This window comes from Rana temporaria, chromosome 10 (genome assembly GCF_905171775.1).
Source record: "Rana temporaria chromosome 10, aRanTem1.1, whole genome shotgun sequence".
Classification (NCBI taxonomy): domain Eukaryota; kingdom Metazoa; phylum Chordata; class Amphibia; order Anura; family Ranidae; genus Rana; species Rana temporaria.
In genome coordinates this window covers 10,349,338-10,371,769 of record NC_053498.1, presented here as the reverse complement: position 1 = coordinate 10,371,769, position 22,432 = coordinate 10,349,338, and the positions used below count along the sequence as shown (strand labels likewise).

Here is a 22,432-nt window from a genome sequence, read left to right as displayed (position 1 = left end):
ATGTCTGTCTCTAGTAGGGAAGTAGGAGGTATCTATACTCCATTTGGAGGTGTCTGTAGTCCAGTGGCAGAGTAGGAGGGGTCTGTTTTATAGTAAGGAGGGACTGTAGTCTGGTAGTAGGCGTCTGTAGTCCAGTAGAGGAACGGGAGGGCGTCTGTAGTCCAGTAGAGGAACGGGAGGGCGTCTGTAGTCCAGTAGAGGAACGGGAGGGCGTCTGTAGTCCAGTAGAGGAACGGGAGGGCGTCTGTAGTCCAGTAGAGGAACGGGAGGGCGTCTGTAGTCCAGTAGAGGAACGGGAGGGCGTCTGTAGTCCAGTAGAGGAACGGGAGGGCGTCTGTAGTCCAGTAGAGGAACGGGAGGGCGTCTGTAGTCCAGTAGGGGAGAACTGTACAGGGCTGACAACACTTTTTCTCTTTAAATCTGAACTCCCGGATAAGGAAACATTGTATAATCCATTCCTTGAGTCTCGGTGATCTTTGTGTATTTCTTCCAGTCCTGTGCAGTAATCCAGCGCGAGACTTCCTGTAATAAAAACCACTCACTGCTCTCTCTCTCTCTCTTTGTGCAGGGTGACTGGTCTTGTCGCCGCCCCCTCCTGTCGTTATCTGCAGGCAGCCTGTAGTGGGTGGAGCCTGCTGGGCCACTCCTACAGCTCTGCTCACTGCGCATGCTATGTATAGCAGTGATGATGTCACTGTTGCTTTTACAAGGCAATGCCTGAGTTTGCAAAAGCATTTGGCGCACACAAAGTGGATTTTTCTATTCTTTGTGACTATTGAGAAAGCATTGGAATGAAAGTTTTTGTTCCTGGAGTTCAGCTTTAGCTTTGCCTACACGAGGACATGTCAAATTCAAAAGCAAACTGAGAGGGAGAAGTCTTCTAGGGGCCACTATGTCACCTGAGGGCCACACCTGCACAGCTTCAGAAACACACCAAAAGCCGAGGGATATCTTGGCTGTTACCACCAGGATGGGTTGAGAAGTATGAATGAAGCGCCCTCAGAGAACGCCGAGTCCTGACCCCTTCCCAGCACATGCTGCACTTACCTGATGGATGATGTATATGCCGTAGTTGAGCTGCTGCCGCTGCAGGAAGGGGTGTAGGTGATATAAAAGGTATTTAAGGTGCTGCTCCCTGTTGCGGTGAGGGATGATGACGGCCGTCCTATGGTTGGTCTCGCAGTCCGGCGGTTTGTAGCGCCCTCCTTTGGTCACGTGCGGGTTTTTATGCACCACATCTTCAAGTGTCAAGGTCTCTGGCAACTGGACTCTGATTGGCCCTGCTGTGAACAGGAAGAGAAACAGACATCAGAAAAATACTGCATGTGAGCAAGTAAAACACAAAATGTTTCTGTGCTTTTACCTTCAATTTAAAATCAGTGACAGGGTCTCTTTAAACGCCCGTAATAATTACCAACGAAAAGCTGGGCAAAGGGCAGTTTTATAGCGTCTGGCTTTCCCGGTGACAGGCCATATTACAGAGTCCCAGCTTGTTGGGCGGCTCATTAAAAGCCGTCATCTCTCACACATTACATTTATTACTTGTTTTTATTATTTTTCTGAGCCGTAATGCCGACACCAGTGCTACAGTCTCCTATCAATAATAATTTACTGTAATGTGTACATCTCAACAGAGAGGGCGCTCTCCACATTTTACCGGAGGGGGGTTAACTCTTGCGGGGAGGAGCAGAGACAGCCGCCAAGGGCCCCCAGAGGATCGGGGCCACTCTGTGCAAAACAAACTGCACAGTGGAGGCAAGTAAGACATGTTTGTTATTTAAAAAAAAAATACCTTTACAACCCCTTTATTGCATTGTTAGTTATTGTATTTATACTAGGGCAGGGATCTCCAAACATTTTGGCCTGGATTCACATACATCGGCGCATATTTATGCCGCCGTAGCGTATCCAATATACGCTACGCCGACGCAGCGCAGAGAGGCAAGCGCAGAATTCACAAAGCACTTGCCTCCCAAACTGCGCTGGGTTTCCTCGGCGTAAGCCGGCGTAGGTGGAAGTGGGCGTGAGCCATGCTAATGAGGCGTGACCCCCATGCAAATGCTGGGCCGAGTGCCAGACAAGTACGTAAAACGAACGGCGGACGTATCCCAGTGCGCATGCGCACAATCACGTCGAAACAACTGGCTAACATACGTCTAATCACTGCCTACGGTGTGAACGTAACCTACACCCAGCCCTATTCACGTACTACGTAAACGACGTAAAATACGACGGCTATGTTCCCTGGTCCATACCTTTGAGCCATGACTAAGCACTAACTGTGTGCGAAACTACTTTTTCAAGTTCCTTCGGAGTGCGGCTGTCCATCCATTTCCACTTTTTCCATGTTTGCCTAGTGCATTGCCAGCACCTTGGACTCCTGGGAGGTTCCTCAAATTGTCTGCTAAAGATCCACCTGGAGCGGTGATTCCTTTCCCATACCTTTGCATGGGTTGCGCCTCATAGATGGGGAATAACTTTACGCCGGACGTACGACTTACGCAAACCGCGTATATTATGCGCCGGCCACAAGTATGTTCGTGAATCGGCGTATCTCCCTCATTTGCATAGAAAATCAATAGGAGCGGCAAATGCGCCCGGCGTAAATATGCGCCCACGATACGATGGCGTAGGCAAGTTACGTCGGTCGTAGGAAGCCTATTTTTAGGCGTATCTCAGATTGTGGGCACGGCGCACAGATACGACGGCGCATACTTACACTTATGCGGCGTATCTCGAGATACGTTGGCGTAAGTGCTTTGTGAATCCGGGCCTTTATGTTTATTGTCCTTCAGACTCTTGGGAGGGCCGGACTTTGGCAAGCGGGAGGTGAAAATGTTCCTGGCATCAGTGGGACTTAACATCTGGTATAAGGGGGAGGAATAGTGCCCCATCGTTTGTATCATAGGGAGGAATAGTGCCCCATTAGTGGTGCACACGACTTTAGAGGCAACTTGCAAAATGACTTCTGTATTGAAGTCAATGCAAGTCGCCTTGAAGTCTTCATAAAGCCGTACAGCAAGCTTTTTCTAAGTCGGAGCGACTCGAGTCACTCCTATTAGAACGGTTCCATAGTACAGAACGGAGCGCCACTTGTCAGGTGGCTAAGTCGCCCCTGTGTGAACCGGCACTAATTACGCTACATTGTTATTTATGTAGTGCGTTCTGGAATGATCTGTATGTAGCCGCTATTTGAGGTTTCAATGTGCAGAAATAAAAAAGGGACTTTTAGGCCCCTTTCACACGGGGCAGATCAGTAATGATCTGCCTCCGTATACTCAGCGGGGATCGATCCGTTGATCCCTGCTGAGCCGGCGGATGACAGGGTGGTCCCCGCACACTGTGCAGGGACCACCCTTTACAGCTGCAGCTAAATAAAACAAGGGGGAATGCAGTTGGCTAGCGATGACAGCGGCAGTAAAGGCCGGGCGTGCAGTTCTATGGAGCGGGACAATTTGGCATTGATGGCAAGTGATGTGGCAATAAAGCTGGTTGGAATGCAAGGCGGTGAAGGAAAATGGGCACAGCTATGAGTGTAGATCATAGTGAGAACATTCCTGCAGAGCTTCACTATTACATCAGGACCCAAACGATGCAACCGAGTGCAAGTCGCCGTCTGCCCACCGGTCTGCACACCGGCGAATGTTTAATCCTCTTATATTTTCCGTTTCCTGGTCCCCCCCCCCCCTCCCTTAATCAACATGCTGATGAAAGCGAGACCTGTATTCCCGGGTGACTCCCAATATAGATCTATTGTCTATTAGATAGATACTGGCTGAAGGATTTGAAAGTCTTTTGGGTGTATCATACAACTCTACTATTGTTTTGTCCTTCCCGCATTCCTGTCTGTTAATAAAGATTATAAAAACAAATAAATAAGTTCCTGCTCTACAGTAGCAATACAAGAGGATCCAGCTGCAATAAAATAGGAGTTTTGGTCAGGTGCCAGCAAACAGTGCAGAAAAATGATGGGCAACTTTCTCAAGTGTGGCCCCCAACATCACCACAGGGCCACACATAAAATTAAATTAATGTTCAGTCTCTTGAGACAGCAGACACACAACAGGATATAGAGACTGCAGACATGATACAAGAGATGGTCAGAGACTGCAGACATGATACAAGGGATGGTCAGAGACTGTAGACATGATACAAGAGATGATCAGAGGCTGCAGACATGATACAAGAGATGGTCAGGGACTGCAGACATGATACAAAAAATGGTCAGAGACTGCAGACATGATACAAGAGATGGTCAGAGACTGCAGACATGATACAAGAGATGGTCAGAGACTGCAGACATGATACAAAAAATGGTCAGACTGCAGACATGATACAAGAGATGGTCAGAGACTGTAGACATGATACAAGAGATGGTCAGAGACTGTAGACATGATACAAGAGATGGTCAGAGACTGTACACATGATACAAGAGATGGTCAGAGACTGTACACATGATACAAAAAATGGTCAGACTGCAGACATGATACAATAGATGGTCAGAGACTGTAGTTATGATACAAGAGGTGATCAGAGACTGCAGACATGATACAATAGATGGTCAAAGACTTCAGAAATGATACAAGGAAGGGTCAAAAATTACTGTGAACATGTTAAAGGAGTTGTTGAAGACTGTCATAGCCTGGAGACCTATTACATGAGACTACTAGAGATCACTGCCATAAAAGGGGAATTGGGAGACATAGATTAGTTTCAGTAGGGATCCCCAGGCCACCAAAAACATGCCAGAGGGTCACGTATAGGATTGGTCACATGTGGGATTAGTGGCCTGGCACCTGAAGCACGGGGAACCAGAGCCAAAACATCCAATACAGATGACGGTGGAGCACCATCCTGTGGTTTACAGGTGAATAGGACCTCATTGTATTACAATGCCATAGCAGAGTCTATAGAGGTCCTACTGGAGGAATGATGAATGAAGGCGCACAGGGTAACACCACATGCTTAGAAAAATGCCCAGAATTCTCCTCCTCATCAAGGGACAGCCGTGAAAAGTCTCGCTTCTCTTCCTCATTCTTTCCATGCAATCCTCCAGCTGCACATCGCAAGCTCAGAGAGATGAAAGCCAGCTGGTACTGTCCCTGGTGGGGAATATTTACTACACGGAAAGCTATAAAAAACAATACTTGGCTCGCTATTGCTATCATTACTGTTTTATGTGGTGCAAACAGCTTCTTTATTTTGAACAGTGGTGATTATAGCTGAACTCTAGGCAGGCAAATGGGTAGGTTCAAATACATACTGTATATATGTGAATGTGGCTACTTATTCTGTTTAGCCAGTCTTATGATCCAGGCACCCTCCTGCTTTATAGAACGGAAAGGATAAAGCCTACTTTTTCTCTACTACAGCTAGGCTATGATCTGCCCTTGCCTGTTGACTGGACAATGTAGATGCATGGTGGATGACTTGCCCCAACCTGCTGATTGGTCAGTGTAGGAGCTTGGTCTGAAAATCCTCAAACCTCCTAACTGGACAATGTAGGAGTATGGTCCATGACCTGCCCGAGCCTACTGACCTTATAGGAGCTTGATCCACAGCCTGCTGACTGGTGAACATAGGTGCTTTGTTCACAACCTGTCCCAGTCTACTGGCTGACAATGTAGGAGCTTGGTCCATGACCAGTTCTAGCCTACTAACTGGAATATGTAGGAGAATGGTCCATGACCTGCCCCAGTCTATTGGCTGACAATGTAGGAGCTTGGTCCATGACCAGTTCTAGCCTACTAACTGGAATATGTAGGAGAATGGTCCATGACCTGCCCCAGTCTATTGGCTGACAATGTAGGAGCTTGGTCCATGACCAGTTCTAGCCTACTAACTGGACTATGTAGGAGCCTGGTCCATGACCTGCCCCAGTCTGCTGAATGGACAGTGTAGGAGATTGGTTCACAACCTGTCCCAGTCTACTGGCTCACAATGTAGGAGCTTGGTCCATGACCAGTTCTAGCCTACTAACTGGACCACGTAGGAGCCTGGTCCACTACTTGCTCCTGCCTGCGGACTGGCCATTGTAGAGAGCTTGGTGCAATACCTGCTGACTGGACAGTGTAGAGAGCTTGGTCCAATACCTGCTGACTGGACAGTGTAGGAACATGGTCTGTGAGTCACCACAACCTACTGGCTGGCTGCACAATGTAGAAGTTGAGTCCATGACCCACCCAAGCCTACTGACTAGAGAATGTAGAAGCTTTGTCCACAACCCGCCGATTGGACAATGTAGGTGCTTGGTCTATGACCCGCCCAAGCTTTCTGATTTCAATTAGTAGGATGGGTCAAGTCGTAAACCAAGCTCCTACTCTGTCTAATCAGAAAGCTTGGACCATAGAACTAGCACCTACATTGTCCAATCAGCAGGTTGTGGACCAAGCTCCTACATTCTCCAGTCAGCAGGATTGGGCGGGTCCTGGACCCAACTTCTACACTCTTCAATCAGTAGGATGGGTCAAGTCGAAAACCAAGCTCCTACTCTGTCTAGAGTGTAGAAGCTTGGTCCAGGACGCGCCCGATCCTGCTGACTGGACAATGTAGGAGCTTGGTTCAACACCATCCCAATCCTGAAACTGGACAATGTAGTAGCTTGGTCTGAGAGTCCTCCGATCTACTGACTGTACAATGTAGGAGTATGGTCCACGACCTGGCCGAACCTACTGAATGGACCTTGTAGGAGCTTAATCCACAGCCTGCTTCATCCTCCTGACTGGTGAACAAAGGACCTTGGTGCATGACCTACCCCGCAGCCTTCTGACTGGACAGTGTAGGAGCTTGGTCCATAGCCTACCGACTAGCAATGTAGGCCTACCCATTACAGCCTACTAACTGGACTTTAAAGAAACTTAGCCCATGACCTGCTCCAGCCTGCCAACTGGACAACATAGGAGCTTGGTGCATGACCTGCCCTAGCATTCTGACTGCACGCCTGGACAATGTAGGAGCTTTGCATGTATGGACAATGTAGGAGCTTGGTTCCTTATCTGCCCAGCCTGCTGGCTGGAAAACAATGGAGCATCAGCATTCAGCACACCAAAATGGTCAACAACGTTAGGCCTAACATGTCCAAAAGTAAACTCTGAGACAACATTACAATTTTCATATCAAGAACTTCTCTCTGTCCTTCATGGTCTGTACCATTGAAATAATTTTGTTATATCTGTTCAATAAAAAAATGATGTTTACCATTAGTCCTGCACTGTACAAGAGGACAGCCAGGAGTCGCCCGAAACAAGAACGATGAGGTTTTTAACCAAATATACTGAATACTGAATGAGAGAAAAGGGTTTTGGCTTATGTTACACCAAACCAGATAAAACTGGAGTTTGCCGTTTCCAGGACAGGGTGAATCACCGGCAATTGAGTCATTTGACTGTTAGTACTGAAGGTCCCTGCGGACACACAGGGATTACCTGTACCAGACAGCTTCATGTATGAAACCCTGGCGAGAAATCAGACCGACGGCCTTCCCTTCCGTCTTGCACAGTGGTACAGGCTCCTTTCCTGGCTTACTCTGATTCCACTGCACACTGTGAGCTTCTTGCAATGTGCATTAGTCAGATAGAACCCTCATTTCCTGGCTGGAGGACTGCCACCATCATCTGGCACTTTCCTCCCCAGCCTGACTGGGGCCCACCCCTTTCATTCATTGGATTTCAAATAAGGAAGCTCAGCATCACATGTGGGCGTTACCTATCACAGTCTGCATGCAGACATAGCCTGCCAAGGAACGCCCACTCCCCCCGCCCACTTTGATAGTGGCCAGTCTCCTTCCAAAATCCAGCCCACTGCTGGCGTTCCGTCAGATATGGCAACCCGTTAGAAATGGTAACAGAAGTGACGTTCTGTCGCCGCCATCTTGCTACACCCAGCACTCCTCTACTGTAAGGATACACTGAGAAAGGGGGCAAGCGGACATCTTGTTACACCCACCGGAGTTTTGCACTTCACAGTTATTTTTAACAGGAAACTGAGGGGAAATACAGTATTTAGAAAGCCGACAGACTTGTTGAATTTTAAAAGCAGCGGCAAACCTGCTGATCTCACAGAACAGCGCTGCTTTTATAATTCAACATGTAAACAGTCTGATGGATTTCCAAATACTGTATTTTACCTTATAAGCTCAGTTTCCTGTTAAAAATAAGTGTGAAATGCAAAACTCCGGTGGGTGTAACAAGATGTCCGCTTGCCCCCTTCTCAGTGTATCCTCACTGTGGAGAGTGCGGGGTGTAGCAAGATGACGGCGACGGAACGTCACTTCTGTTACCAATTCTGACAGGTTGCCTAATCTGTCGAAGCTCTGTAGAGGGGGACCGGCCGCGGGCCTCTGCAGAGGGGGACCGGCCGCGGGCCTCTGCAGAGGGGGACCGGCCGCGGGCCTCTGCAGAGGGGGACCGGCCGCGGGCCTCTGCAGAGGGGGACCGGCCGCGGGCCTCTGCAGAGGGGGACCGGCCGCGGGCCTCTGCAGAGGGGGACCGGCCGCGGGCCTCTGCAGAGGGGGACCGGCCGCGGGCCTCTGCAGAGGGGGACCGGCCGAGAAAATATAGGCAGATTAACCTACAACTTTAATATAAATAGTAACTCTGCTGTAATTGAATCAAAAGTACGCAGGTTTTAAAATGAGCAACTTGCTCCATTCACACTTGTGCAACTTGTCATACAACTTTGGACATCCCAGTCTTATAAATGACATTCTTCTAATCAGTGTGAAAAGGTTCCGGCACTGCTTTGATCCAGAGTGTAAAGTCACACTGGAAATGGTGTCACTTTGGAGTCACGCCACTGTGAATAGAACCTAGATCTCATCAATTAACACTTACAACTATAAACCTTTCTCAATATAGAGGAAGTTCACAACTAATCCTGAACCCGGCAACCTCACCAATGTGACCTCACCGGCCCCCGTCCAGTTCATCACAGCAACCGACAATGCCGTTAATAACAGGAACTGAGTCACAGCAGCAGAGGAAGATAGGCAAAAATCCAACAGTTTATTTCCTCAAATTGAAAATGTACTTTCTCTGTCTCATTTCTGTAAAAAAAAAAAATGGTGATCCTGACACCCCCTATGACGGTGACAACGCTGCAGGGTCTGCAGTAAATTCACTGCAGCGTTGTCACCCTCAGCAGCTACATTGGGGTCTATCACTACAGGGAAGGGTTATCAGACTTCTTACCTCCCTCACTTTAAAATCAGTGCCCCACGCAATGTAGGGCACCCTCTTAGAGCCCGCCTCCCAGCACCGGTGGTCCCTGCAATGATGTCAGAGGGGTTTGTGCCGGCTAGGAGCAAGGCAGTAAAAAAAAAATGAAGCTTGCTTTTCTTAGTGACGGGAAAGGGGACATAAAAATACAACATCCCAGGTTGACAACAGAAGCTACCAGCCCCCCCCCCCCCCCGCCGATCCCAGAAGCTGTGGGCAATGCAGGAACGGGTATCTTATGATCCCGGCTACCAGCCTGCTGTGTCCTTGGCTTGTTTGCTGCCGTTATCTGATCACCGGCAGACAGTCTAGTACTCAGCCGCAGGGACCAAGGTCATTTTGTGTCTGCTTCTTGTGGTTTTTATTGTGTCTGTAGAATTAACATACGAAGAAAAATCGCAAAGCGCCGGGTGCTGCCCTTCCTGTTTTTCACTTTTCCACCCTGCTTTGTGGACTTTCCCAGCTGGAAGACCAAATATTTATTCTTCAATGTTTTATTGGACCGGCTTATTGTGTGACTCTGGACTGACACTGCGCCTACATTTAGAAGGGACACAAATATCCATAAACAAGAGCATGCAGGAGCTGCTGAATAGGACCGCCATTGCGAAATGGTACTGAAACAGATAGCCCCTATCCCTGCGCCATTTCAAATTTAGGTTTTATAGAATACAAAAACCTAACAGAACACAAACCCCATTATTCCCCTGAAGAAGCCCATCAAAGTGAAACATGCTCTGTGGATCACTTGCCAACATATAGTGTGGTAAATAACCCTAGACAGTTATTTATGTGGCATCATTCTGGAAGTGTGTGACTGTCTCCGTCATGAACTGGATCCCATTCGGTGTGGGCGGGTTGATTATTGTATTCTATGAGAACAGAACACAAACCCCATTATTCTCCTGAAGAAGCCCATTAACCACTTGAGACCCGCGCTATTGACAAAAGACGTCAACAGCGCGGCTCTCAGGTGCCAACTGGACGTCTTTGGACGTCTTTTTAAAAGCATTTCCCGGGCACGCAGCGGGTAAACACTGTCCCGGCGTATCGCCGGGGAGCCGATGCGTGTACCTGGCGGCCGCGATGTCCGTCGGGTACCCACGATCGTCGGGAACACAGCAGGGACGTGGAGCTCTGTGTGTAATGATGGGGTGTAAACACAGAGCTCCACGTGCTGTCAGAGGAGATGAGACCGATCTGTGTCCCTTGTACATAGGGACACAGCATCGGTCACCTCCCCCAGTCACCCCCTCCCCCCACACAGTTAGAACACACCCAGGCTACACATTTAACCCCTTCCTCACCCCCTAGTGTTAACCCCTTCCCTGCCAGTCACATTTATACAGTAATTAGTGCATTTTTATAGCACTGATCGCTGTATAAATGTGAATGGTCCCAAATTTGTGTCGAAAGTGTGCGATACGTCCGCCGCAATATCGCAGTCCCAATAAAAATCGCAAGATCGCCGCCATTACTAGTAAAAAAAAAAAAAAATAATAAAAAAAAATCATAATTCTGTTCCCCATTTTGTAGGCGCTATAACTTTTGCGCAAACCAGTCGCTTATTGCGATTTTTTTTACAAAAATACGTCGAAAAATACGTATCGGCCTTAACTGAGAAAAAAAATAGTTTTTTTTAAAAAAAATTGGGATATTTATTATAGCAACAAGTAAAACATATATATATATTTTTTAAATTGTCGCTCTTTTTTTGTTTATAGCGAAAAAAATAAAAACTGCAGAGGTGATCAAATACCACCAAAAGAAAGCTCTATTTGTGGGGAAAAAAGGACGTCAATTTTGTTTGGGAGCCACGTCGCACCACTGCGCAAATGTCAGTTAAAGCGACGCAGTGCCAGAAGCTGAAATTTCGCCTGGGAACGAAGGGGGTTTATGTGCCCAGTAAGCAAGTGGTTAAAGTGAAACATGCTGGGATCTTGCTCTGTGGATCACTTGCCAACATATAGTTTTTTCTGAGAGACCACCACCCCTTTAAATCCTGTTGTTGGGTGAGGTGGTCTTTTTCGGGTCACATGGTAAGCTGACCACGCTGCTGCTAATTGCAAGGCAGCGGCTTAACGTTGTCAGAATGCACCAGGAAGTGCCGATAAGAAACTCTGCATAAGATTCTCAACTTGCTAAAGTAAAGCGTATAAAGTGATGAATGATGGCGAAACCCGACTGAGCAAACCTCTTTTTTTCTCTACTTTTAAATAGAATGTTAAAAGGTTAGAAACCTCTGCCTGGGTTTTCCTGCACTCGGGGGATGGGGATGACTGGGATAGAAATAAGACAAGCGTCTGTAACCTTTCTCTACTAAGAATAAAAGCTTTCATGCTTCTTGTCACACTTCCGATCTCTCAGAATACCTGAACGTTTGTCACCGTCCTATAAATAGTATGGGTTGTAGTTTGCATTTTCTGGACTTGTAAGGAAATTGCTGGTGGTTGGTGAGCATTCAGAATAGCGCAGGTCACATGACTCGTCCTGAAAGCGTCACCCGAAACACGAATGTGCATCCGGGAAAGTGTCACAGAAAGAAAAAGTGTTCTGGATTAAAATAACTGACTCCTCTATGGCCAGGCAGCCTCGGTGGTTGACACTACTAAGGGCCGCGCGTCCCACGTTTGCTCGGGCATGGCTGCCCTATTCATTGATTGGGCCGCTGTGCCACCTGAAATGCACAAAAAAAAAAAAAAAAAAATGTATGGCCCTTTTGAGAAACACAGCTGCAGGGAAATCGCGTGGTCTTTTTGACTAGGGTTGTCCCGATACCACTTTTTTAGGACTGAGTACGAGTACCGATACTTTTTTTATGTACTCGCCGATACCGAATACCGATACTTTTTTTTAAATGTGTCCCCAAATGCAGCCATGTCCCCAAACATATGCAGCCATGTCCCCAAACATAATGCAGCCATGTCCCCAAACATATGCAGCCATGTCCCCAAACATATTGCAGCCATGTCCCCAAACATATTGCAGCCATGTCCCCAAACATATGCAGCCATGTCCCCAACATATGCAGCCATGTCCCCAAACATATGCAGCCATGTCCCCAAACATATTGCAGCCATGTCCCCAAACATATTGCAGCCATGTCCCCAAACATATTGCAGCCATGTCCCCAAACATATTGCAGCCATGTCCCCAAACATATGCAGCCATGTCCCCAAACATATTGCAGCCATGTCCCCAAACATATTGCAGCCATGTCCCCAAACATATTGCAGCCATGTCCCCAAACATATTGCAGCCATGTCCCCAAACATATGCAGCCATGTCCCCAAACATATTGCAGCCATGTCCCCAAACATATTGCAGCCATGTCCCCAAACATATGCAGCCATGTCCCCAACATATGCAGCCATGTCCCCAAACATATTGCAGCCATGTCCCCAAACATATGCAGCCATGTCCCCAACATATGCAGCCATGTCCCCAAACATATTGCAGCCATGTCCCCAAACATATTGCAGCCATGTCCCCAAACATATTGCAGCCATGTCCCCAAACATATTGCAGCCATGTCCCCAAACATATTGCAGCCATGTCCCCAAACATATTGCAGCCATGTCCCCAAACATATTGCAGCCATGTCCCCAAACATATTGCAGCCATGTCCCCAAACATATTGCAGCCATGTCCCCAAACATATTGCAGCCATGTCCCCAAACATATGCAGCCATGTCCCCAAACATATTGCAGCCATGTCCCCAAACATATTGCAGCCATGTCCCCAAACATATTGCAGCCATTTCCCCAAACATATTGCAGCCATGCCCCCCCACATGCAGCCATGTCCCCCATACATAAATGATGCCGCTGCTGGGGAACATTACAGTCAGCTTTCGTTTGAATAAGCTGTTTTCCCTGCCGCGCTGTGTATAGAGACACTCCCCCTTGCTCGCGATTGGACAGATCCGTCCAATCCCGGGCAAGGGGGAGTGTCTCTATACACAGCGCGGCGGGGAAAACAGCTATTCAAGCGAAAGCTGACTCTAATGTTCCCCACGCGGTGATTAACGCGGCAGCGGCTTTGCGATATACGACGGCGGGGGGGGGGTGGGGGGTGTCACAAGTATTTTATTTAGGTATCGGGGGTATTTGCGGGAATACAAGTACTCCCGCAAATACTCGGTATCTGTCCCGATACCGATACTGGTATTGGTTTCGGGACAACCCTATTTTTGACCATGTGGTTTGCCTGCGGTTCCCGCACCCGTGATCACGCTGCGGACTGATGCAAAAATACAGAGGAGAACTTGGACAGCCGCACTCCAATAAACAGAATAAAAAGAAAACAAATCAGCGCAAAAACGACAAATGAACCCGTGTATAGCAGGCTGAACACCAGGGTCAATAATCACAAAATCCCTGTAGAAAAACAAATACAGATGGTGCAGCGCTCAAATAAAATAATAAAAGATGAATAGAAAGAAGTCCATAAAATCGCAGTACACCTCCAGTGAGTGCCAATGTAGACAGACAGAGGACTGTGTAGGTAACTTCACACGTGCTAGACACACATCCACCACCACATGGAATGGCCTCTCACCTCACCACCTGGACCCTTTGATTATGGAGGGTCAAATGCGCTTTATGTGTAAATATCAGCAAATCCAGCAGTAGTAGAGACGCGACGGAGAAACCGATAGGTCATCCCAGGTCATGTAATAAACAAATGCCACAAGTAATGCCCACAAGTAAAATGACAACGGTGTGGACATCGTTTTATAAACTATCTTTTTTGAATAACTATGCGGAGCGGCGGTGGATTGTAAAATAGTAAGTGACCGGATTTATATTATAAAAACGCAGGATGAAAGGACATACTTTTAAAAAATGCTAATTGTGGTTGGAACTCCGTTTAATTTTTTTTTTTACCCAGGTTGGAACTCCGCTTTAACCACTTGCCGACCTCCTCATGTAGATATGGCACGGACAGGCACATGTACGTACCCGTACGTCCATTGCTTGACGTGGGTGGGGGGTCCGATCGGGACCCCCCCCCCCCCCCCGCTACATGCGGCGGTCGGTAAGCCTCGGGGAGCAATCCGGGACGACGGCGCGGCTATTCGTTTATAGCCGCCCCGTCGCGATCGCTCCCCGGAGCTGAAGAACGGGGGGAAACCGTGTGTAAACACGGCTTCCCCGTGCTTCACTATGGCGGCGCATCGATCGAGTGATCCCTTATATAGGGAGACTCGATCGTTGATGTCAGTCCTACAGCCACACCCCCCTACAGTTGTAAACACACACTAAGTGAACACTAAATGTTACAGCGCCCCCTGTGGTTAACTCCCAAACTGCAACTGTCATTTTCACAATAAACAATGCAATTTAAATGCATTTTTTGCTGTGAAAATGACAATGGTCCCAAAAATGTGTCAACATTGTCCGAAGTGTCCGCCATAATGTCGCAGTCACGAAAAAAATCGCTGATCGCCGCCATTAGTAGTAAAAAAAATAAAAATGCAATAACTATCCCCTATTTTATAAACGCTATAAATTTTGCGCAAACCAACCGATAAACGATTATTGCGATTTTTTTTACCAAAAATAGGTAGAAGAATACGTATCGGCCTAAACTGAGGGAAAACAAATGTTATATATGTTTTTGGGGGATATTTATTATAGCAAAAAGTAAAAAATATAATTTGTTTTCAAAATTGTCGCTCTATTTTTGTTTATAGCGCAAAAAATAAAAACCGCAGAGGTGATCAAATACCACCAAAAGAAAGCTCTATTTGTGGGGAAAAAAGGACGCCAATTTTGTTTGGGAGCCACGTCGCACGACCGCGCAATTGTCAGTTAAAGCGACGCAGTCCCGAATCGCAAAAAGTGCTCTGGTCTTTGGGCAGCAATATGGTCCGGGGGTTAAGTGGTTAAGCCAGCCATACATGGATTGATACTCAGACAGTTCAGCGGGAACTTAACTAATTTGACCTATGTATCGATTGATCGACTTGTGTACAACCAGCCTGCCAGGTTTTTCCCAAATGATTACGGCCGCCAGATATAGCCGGAAACGCTAGTCATTGTGTTCTGTTGGCAGGGAAGGATCCCTACTGGTAGAATACAATAGCCCTGTGGGAGAGATTCCCCCATCAAAACTGACTGTGTTGATTGGGAGGGGGGGGGGGGGGTTCAAGCAAATTTCTTTCATTCCACCCGTGGGGGAAAGGAAGAAAATTGCATAATCTATGGAAGGGGTCTCCAAACTGCGGCCCGAGGGCCAGATGTGGCCCTTTACTAGCCTTTTTCCGGCCCTTGGTTCACTATTCCTCCCACTGACACCAACAATGGGGTATTATTTCTTCCACTAATACCAATCATGGGATACTATTCCTCCTATTGACCACCAGCCCTGGGGCCAAATTTAATGTCAGTGATGCCCGGGACATTTTCTGTCCACAACCTGGCCCTCCTGAAGTCTGACAGACAATAAACTGGCCCTATGTTTAAAACTTTTGGAGACCCCTGATCTACGGCTTGCCGGATGGTCAGATCATGTCTGAAAATCCCCCCCCCCCCCCCCCAATGTCTTACAGTCAAGACTGAGCCATCCTATGAGGAGCAACAATAACATTTAAAAGACAAAACAAAGAGAACAAAAAGCACCAAACACACACACAATAATGCCAAACAAACTAAAAGCACAACAAAAGAAAACAAAAAGAGGCGGGGGAGGGGAGGGGGACGGGAAGCACAGGGACCTTTGAAATTGCAAACAATCGGCTGCTTAAAGTGGATTGCCTCAAAGAAAAGGGCCTTTTGAATACAAATACAAATTACTCAGACATACAAAATACCTGCCAGCTGCTGTTAGCCCAATACTGCCCAGCCCATAAATCTCTAGTCACCCTTTATTACCCGCTGAGTCACTGTATACAGAACACCTTCAGAGATCCAATTGCCTCACATCATCGGCCATTTCCCCACAAGTCTGCAAGAATTGAAATGCAAATAACATCCATCCCCTGCAGGAAGAGGTGCGCAGTTCCTGTTCTGCTTTCTTTTATTCGGAAAACAGGAACTGCATAGCAGGTGGTCAGAGAAATGACATTTATATGGAAGGATGACAGTTCTAGAGGAGAAACATTCATGCTCCGCCCCCTCTCTCTCCTGATTGGCTGGCTGACTTTGATTGACAGCAGCGGAGAGCCAATGGCAGCGCCGTCGCTGTGTCTCAGCCAATCAGGAGGAAGAGTTTTGGGTGGCCACTTGTGGACATCGCTGGATAGAGATGGGGCTCAGGTAAGTATTAAGGGGGGCTACTACACATTAGGGGGGCTGCTTAACCCAGGGCCATCTTAATGCAAGGGCACTGCCCAGGGGCCCCAGGTACATGGGGGCCCCACAATAATCTTGCATTACATCATGCTTGCCAACTGTCCCGGATTTTCTGGGACAGTCGCGCTTTTTACTAAACTGTCCCCATGGGGTCGTGTCCCGGGAAGCGTCCCAGAACCTATACTGTGCCCTCCTGATCCCAGTATTGTGCCCTTCTGACCCCACTCCTGGCACAGAGGCATCATGTGATGCTATGAGTAAGCATCACACAATGCGAAACATGTCAGCCACCTTTTTCCTGTTGTTCACTTCATTTTCATGCATCGCTTTGGTTGTTTTTTGGATTTCATTTGTACAATAAAGACATTGTTTTAAGGAGTGCGGCAGTCCAGGATCTTCTATCCACTGAGGCGGCACTGGTGGGCACTGATGAGGCGGCACTGGTAGGTGTCACCGATGAGGCGGCACTGGTAGGTGTCACCGATGAGGCGGCACTGGTAGGTGTCACCGATGAGGCGGCACTGGTAGGTGTCACCGATGAGGCGGCACTGGTAGGTGTCACCGATGAGGCGGCACTGGTAGGTGTCACCGATGAGGCGGCACTGGTAGGTGTCACCGATGAGGCGGCACTGATAAGGCTGCACTGATAGGTGGTAATGATGGGCACTGACGGGAATGCACTGATAATCAGGACACAGAGTCCTGCTGTCTGTGTCAATAGACACGGCAGCGGGGCTCGGGAGCAGGCACGTATGAGAGTCCCGATGGGAAGTGGCTTCCTATGGGGGCACTAGACAGATAGAAGGAGCCAGGAGCAACGGCAGGGGACCCGAAAAGAAGAAATTTGATTTAATTGCATAGAGCAATGGACTTTATGCAATGAATGGACTGAGCGGCAGTGTTGCCAACCATCGAGATCGGTTCGGCTTGGAACTGCGCATGTGCAGTTCCGGAGCTTGCCGAGCATATGCTGTATTCGGCCGGCGGAGGGTGGATTTCACAGAGGCTGTGCTGCGCGGCGCCGGCGAGTGATGCATTTAGACATCCCGCCATGTATTAGGACATCTGTAACTAACCAGGAGGTCGGAGGAGCACAGCACTGGAGCAGGAGTCAGGACTCGGAGGCTGAGCGGCGGAGGTGGAATGGAGGAGCCTGCTGCATCCAGGCAATACAAAGTTCACAGGGGAGTCAGGGACTGACAGAGTGACAGACAGCCCAGCCGACAGTGACATCAGGTGATGGTGGCAGAGGGGGATCCGATGGAGGCACCGCAGAGGGGGACAATGGAGGCAGGGGAGATTGGAGGCAGGGGGTGGCACCGCAGAGGGGGACGATGAATGCAGGGGGTTAATGGAGGCAGGGGGTGATGGTGGCGCCACAGAGGGGGACAATGGAGGCAGGGGACATTGGAGGCAGGGGGTGATGGTGGCGCCACAGAGGGGGACAATGGAGGCAGGGGACATTGGAGGCAGGGGGTGATGGTGGCACCGCAGAGGGGGACAATGGAGGCAGGGGGTGATTGGAGGCAGGGGGTGGCACCGCAGAGGGGGACAATGGAGGCAGGGGACATTGGAGGCAGGGGGTGATGGTGGCACCGCAGAGGGGGACAATGGAGGCAGGGGGTGATTGGAGGCAGGGGGTGGCACCGCAGAGGGGGACGATGGAGGCAGGGGGTTAATGGAGGCAGGGGGTGATGGTGGCACCGCAGAGGGGGACGATGGAGGCAGGGGGTGATTGGAGGCAGGGGGTGATGGTGGCACCGCAGAGGGGGACAATGGAGGCAGGGGGTGATTGGAGGCAGGGGGTGGCAGTGCAAAGGGGGCAATGGAGGCAGGGGGTGATAGTGGCACCACAGAGGGGGTGAAGGCAGGAGGTATTGGTGGCAGAGGGGGATGGAAGCAGGGGGTGATGCGACAAAATAATTTGCCCTTATTATATTGAAAATAACAAAAATATGTTTTTTCACCTTAATATCTACCTTAAATCACATTGCTATTTGCCCGGCATACTTGTTTGTGGCCTAAATACTGAAATTTGCACCTAAAAATGTAATTTAGTAACTTTTGTGAAATGCCAGTAAAAACGTGGCTGCGCCAGTAAATTTCGGGTGTCGTGCCAGTAAATTTCAATCTGGTAGGTTGGCAACACTGCTGAGCGGCCGCCCGGCGTCTTCGGTGGTATTGCAGCAGCTGACAGACAGGTCCTCCAGTGATCGGCACACACACACTGTATCCTGTGATCGGCACACACAAACTGTATCCTGTGATCGGCACACACAAACTGTATCCTGTGATCGGCGCGCACACACTGTATCCTGTGATCGGCGCGCACACACACTGTATCCTTTGATCGGCACACACACACTGTATCCTGTGATCGGCACACACACACTGTATCCTGTGATCGGCGCACACACACTGTATCCTGTGATCGGCGCACACACACTGTATCCTGTGATCGGCACACACACACACTGTATCCTGTGATCGGCACACACACACACTGTATCCTGTGATCGGCACACACACACACACTGTATCCTGTGATCGGCGCACACACACACACTGTATCCTGTGATCGGCACACACACACACACACTGTATCCTGTGATCGGCACACACACACAGTATCCTGTGATCGGCACACACACACACACAGTATCCTGTGATCGGCACACACACACTGTATCCTGTGATCGGCACACACACACTGTATCCTGTGATCGGCGCTCACACACACTGTATCCTGTGATCGGCACACACACACTGTATCCTGTGATCGGCACACACACACACACTGTATCCTGTGATCGGCACACACACACACTGTATCCTGTGATCGGCGCACAAACACACACACTGTATCCTGTGATCGGCACACACACACACTGTATCCTGTGATCGGCACACACACACACTGTATCCTGTGATCGACACACACACACACACACACACACTGTATCCTGTGATCGGCACACACACACACTGTATCCTGTGATCGACACACACACTGTATCCTGTGATCGGCACACACACACACACACTGTATCCTGTGATCGGCACACACACTGTATCCTGTGATCGGCACACACACACACTGTATCCTGTGATCGGCGCACACACACACACTGTATCCTGTGATCGGCACACACACACACTGTATCCTGTGATCGGCACACACACACACTGTATCCTGTGATCGGCACACACACACAGTATCCTGTGATCGGCACACACACACTGTATCCTGTGATCGGCACACACACACTGTATCCTGTGATCGGCGCACACACACACTGTATCCTGTGATCGGCACACACACACACTGTATCCTGTAGAGAGGACAGACCTGTAAGTGTATAGGAGGCCAGGCCCATGAATTATGGATGCGTTTAGCAGCCACATTTCCGCTGTAGAAAACGGTTTGTGGGAGTGAAGCGGAGAATGAGTCATGTGAAGCACTCTCCTATCTCCACGCTCCGTCACGGCTAATCTGCGCGCCTCGCAGCGAAGGGTGGAATCCACAGGAAGTCGGGCTCCCTTCCAAGAGTTGTGACAGACGTTCAGTACTACATTTTACCCGCCGCTGTAACAGATGCATCAAACCTGTGAACCGCGCCGCCATAGAGCTGCCGAGGGACTACAAGTCTCAGCATGACCCAGTGAACTTTATATACAGCGGGTAAAATAAAGTATTGAACACGTCACCTTTTTTCTAGGTGAATAGCTTTCTAAAAAGGTGCCATTGACATGAAATATTCACCACGTCGGTAACAACCCGTACATACCGACACCAAAACAAATAAATTCAGAAATGAAGTTCTGTGTAATAGAATGGAATGACACGGGGAAAAGAGTATTGAACACATGAAGAAAGGGAGGTGCAAAAAGAAATTGGAAAGCCAAGACACCGGCTAAAAACCGTTCAGTAATAAAGAAATTCGTCATCAGCAACAAAGGATTTTGTACCAAGTATTACCGTATATATAAGCCGACCCCGAATATAAGCCGAGGCACCTACGGTAATTTTACCTGGGAAAACGTATTGACTCGAGTATAAGCCTAAGGTGTCCATCTGCACGTCCCGCTGTGCCCATGCCTCGCTGTGCCTATGACTAAACTTACATTTAACATGGGAGTACATAGAAGGGGTGCCCGGCTTTGAAAAATCAGTGGTCCCCGGCTGTAGGTCCCCCAGACAGCAAACTTTGCACATTTGTAGAGGAGGACTGGGGCTACATGTGTGCCAAGTTTCGGGTCCAAGGGACCTACGGCCGGCCGGTACCAGGTCCCCAAAGTTCCCGGAGAAATGACCGTTTAACATGGGAGTCTATGGAAGGGTTGCATCTCCACTGGTTTAAATCAGAAGACATTGCTATCCCTCTCTGTGACGTTATCACACCATTTGGTTTCTACTCCTTTTACTTTTTCATGTAATACACTTTATGGAGACCCGTATGTGATATTCAACAACGGACCACACCCATCAGGATCAGGCTGATTTAATCCAGCTTGCCAGATTAGAGGTGAGCTGCTGGGATCACTAGAGGTGCATATATGAGATCTTGGTTACGGCTCACTCTCTATCTTTCACCCTTTTTGGATACAAGGCCTCCTTCTTCTGAAATACTTTGACCCTTATTCCTATATTTATTTTTATTTCTATTTTTATATTTTATTTTTATTGTTGTGTTTCTTAACATTTTTCACTTCACAACGTTATTGATTGGATAAAGTATTGATGAACTGCACCCCTACATGGTTGGATTTTGTTGTACCTGGACCTCTTCAGCACTGTGCCCTCGATTAATGACTATTCAACAATATTGTTTACTGGTATATTAGTGTCACTCCCCCTTTTTTGGACTTTCCCCACCCATTTTTTGTACTTGTATATGTATGTGGTTATATGCACACACACATTAATTTGTATAACACTTTACAGCGCAAATATTTCACTTGTTACAATTATCACTTTTTGTCTATCGAGGTAGACCTCTTTTTTATTTGCAGCAGTATCCCCACTTTTCACTTGTCCCCTCACTCTAGACAGCGCAGGAGTTCACTTCACTTACACTTCTATGGAAGGGTTGCCCGACTGAAAACTCAGTGCTCCCCGGCTGTAGGTCCCCTGGACAGCAAACTTGTAGAGGAAGAGTGGGGCTACGTGTGTGCCAAGTTTGGGGTCCAGGGGACCGCCGGCTGGTACCAGGTCGCCAAATTGCAGGAGATCAGGCGCAAAAAGGTGACTCGAGTATAAGCAGAGGGGGGCCTTTTCAGCATTTGGAGGTCAAGCCTCAAACTCATTGTTGCAGTGCGGCGGGGCGCATTACCCTGCTGAAAGAGACCACTGACATCAGGGAATACCATTTTCATGAAGGGGTGTACTTGGTCACCAACAATGTTTAGGTAGGTGGTACGTGTCAAAGCAACATCCAGATGAATGGCAGGAGCCAAGGTTTTGCAGCATCACACTGCCTTTGCCCCATTCTGGTGCCATCTCTTCCCCAGGTAAGTGACCCAAACCCCCCCCCCCTTGACCATCCACATCCAAGTGATTTATCAGACCAGGCCACCTTCTTCCATTGCTCCATGCTTCGGTTCTGATGCTCACATGCCCATTGTAGGCTCCTTTGGCTGTGGACACGGGTCAGCATGGGCACCCTGACCCCTCTGCGGCTACACAGCCCCGTACACAACAAACTGAGATGCCCAATGTCCAATCACCTTCAGGGACAACATGTTCACTTGCTGCCTAATATATCTCACTAACTTTCAGAAGTCATTGTAAGGAGATAATCAATGGTATTTATTTAGCCTGGCTTCTGGCTGATCAATGTGCGTCCAACAGGCTGAGTCAGGTGACTATAGAACTATGATATGAAGTATTTACACAAGGTGGTGTTTATAATGCAGCC

The 22,432-nt window shown here is 48.5% G+C and overlaps 1 protein-coding gene across 3 annotated transcripts in view; it reads right to left on the bottom strand.

The window, feature by feature from the left end:
* The window catches only part of LOC120916295 (beta-1,4-galactosyltransferase 3-like), a 123,797-nt gene that overhangs the window by 15,257 nt on the left and 86,108 nt on the right, over positions 1–22,432 (bottom strand). For all 3 annotated transcript variants that reach the window (XM_040327186.1, XM_040327185.1, XM_040327187.1), the window contains one exon: positions 1,048–1,283. In XM_040327186.1, the coding sequence (XP_040183120.1) occupies positions 1,048–1,283 (236 nt within the window). The remainder of the gene's footprint in view (positions 1–1,047; positions 1,284–22,432) is intronic.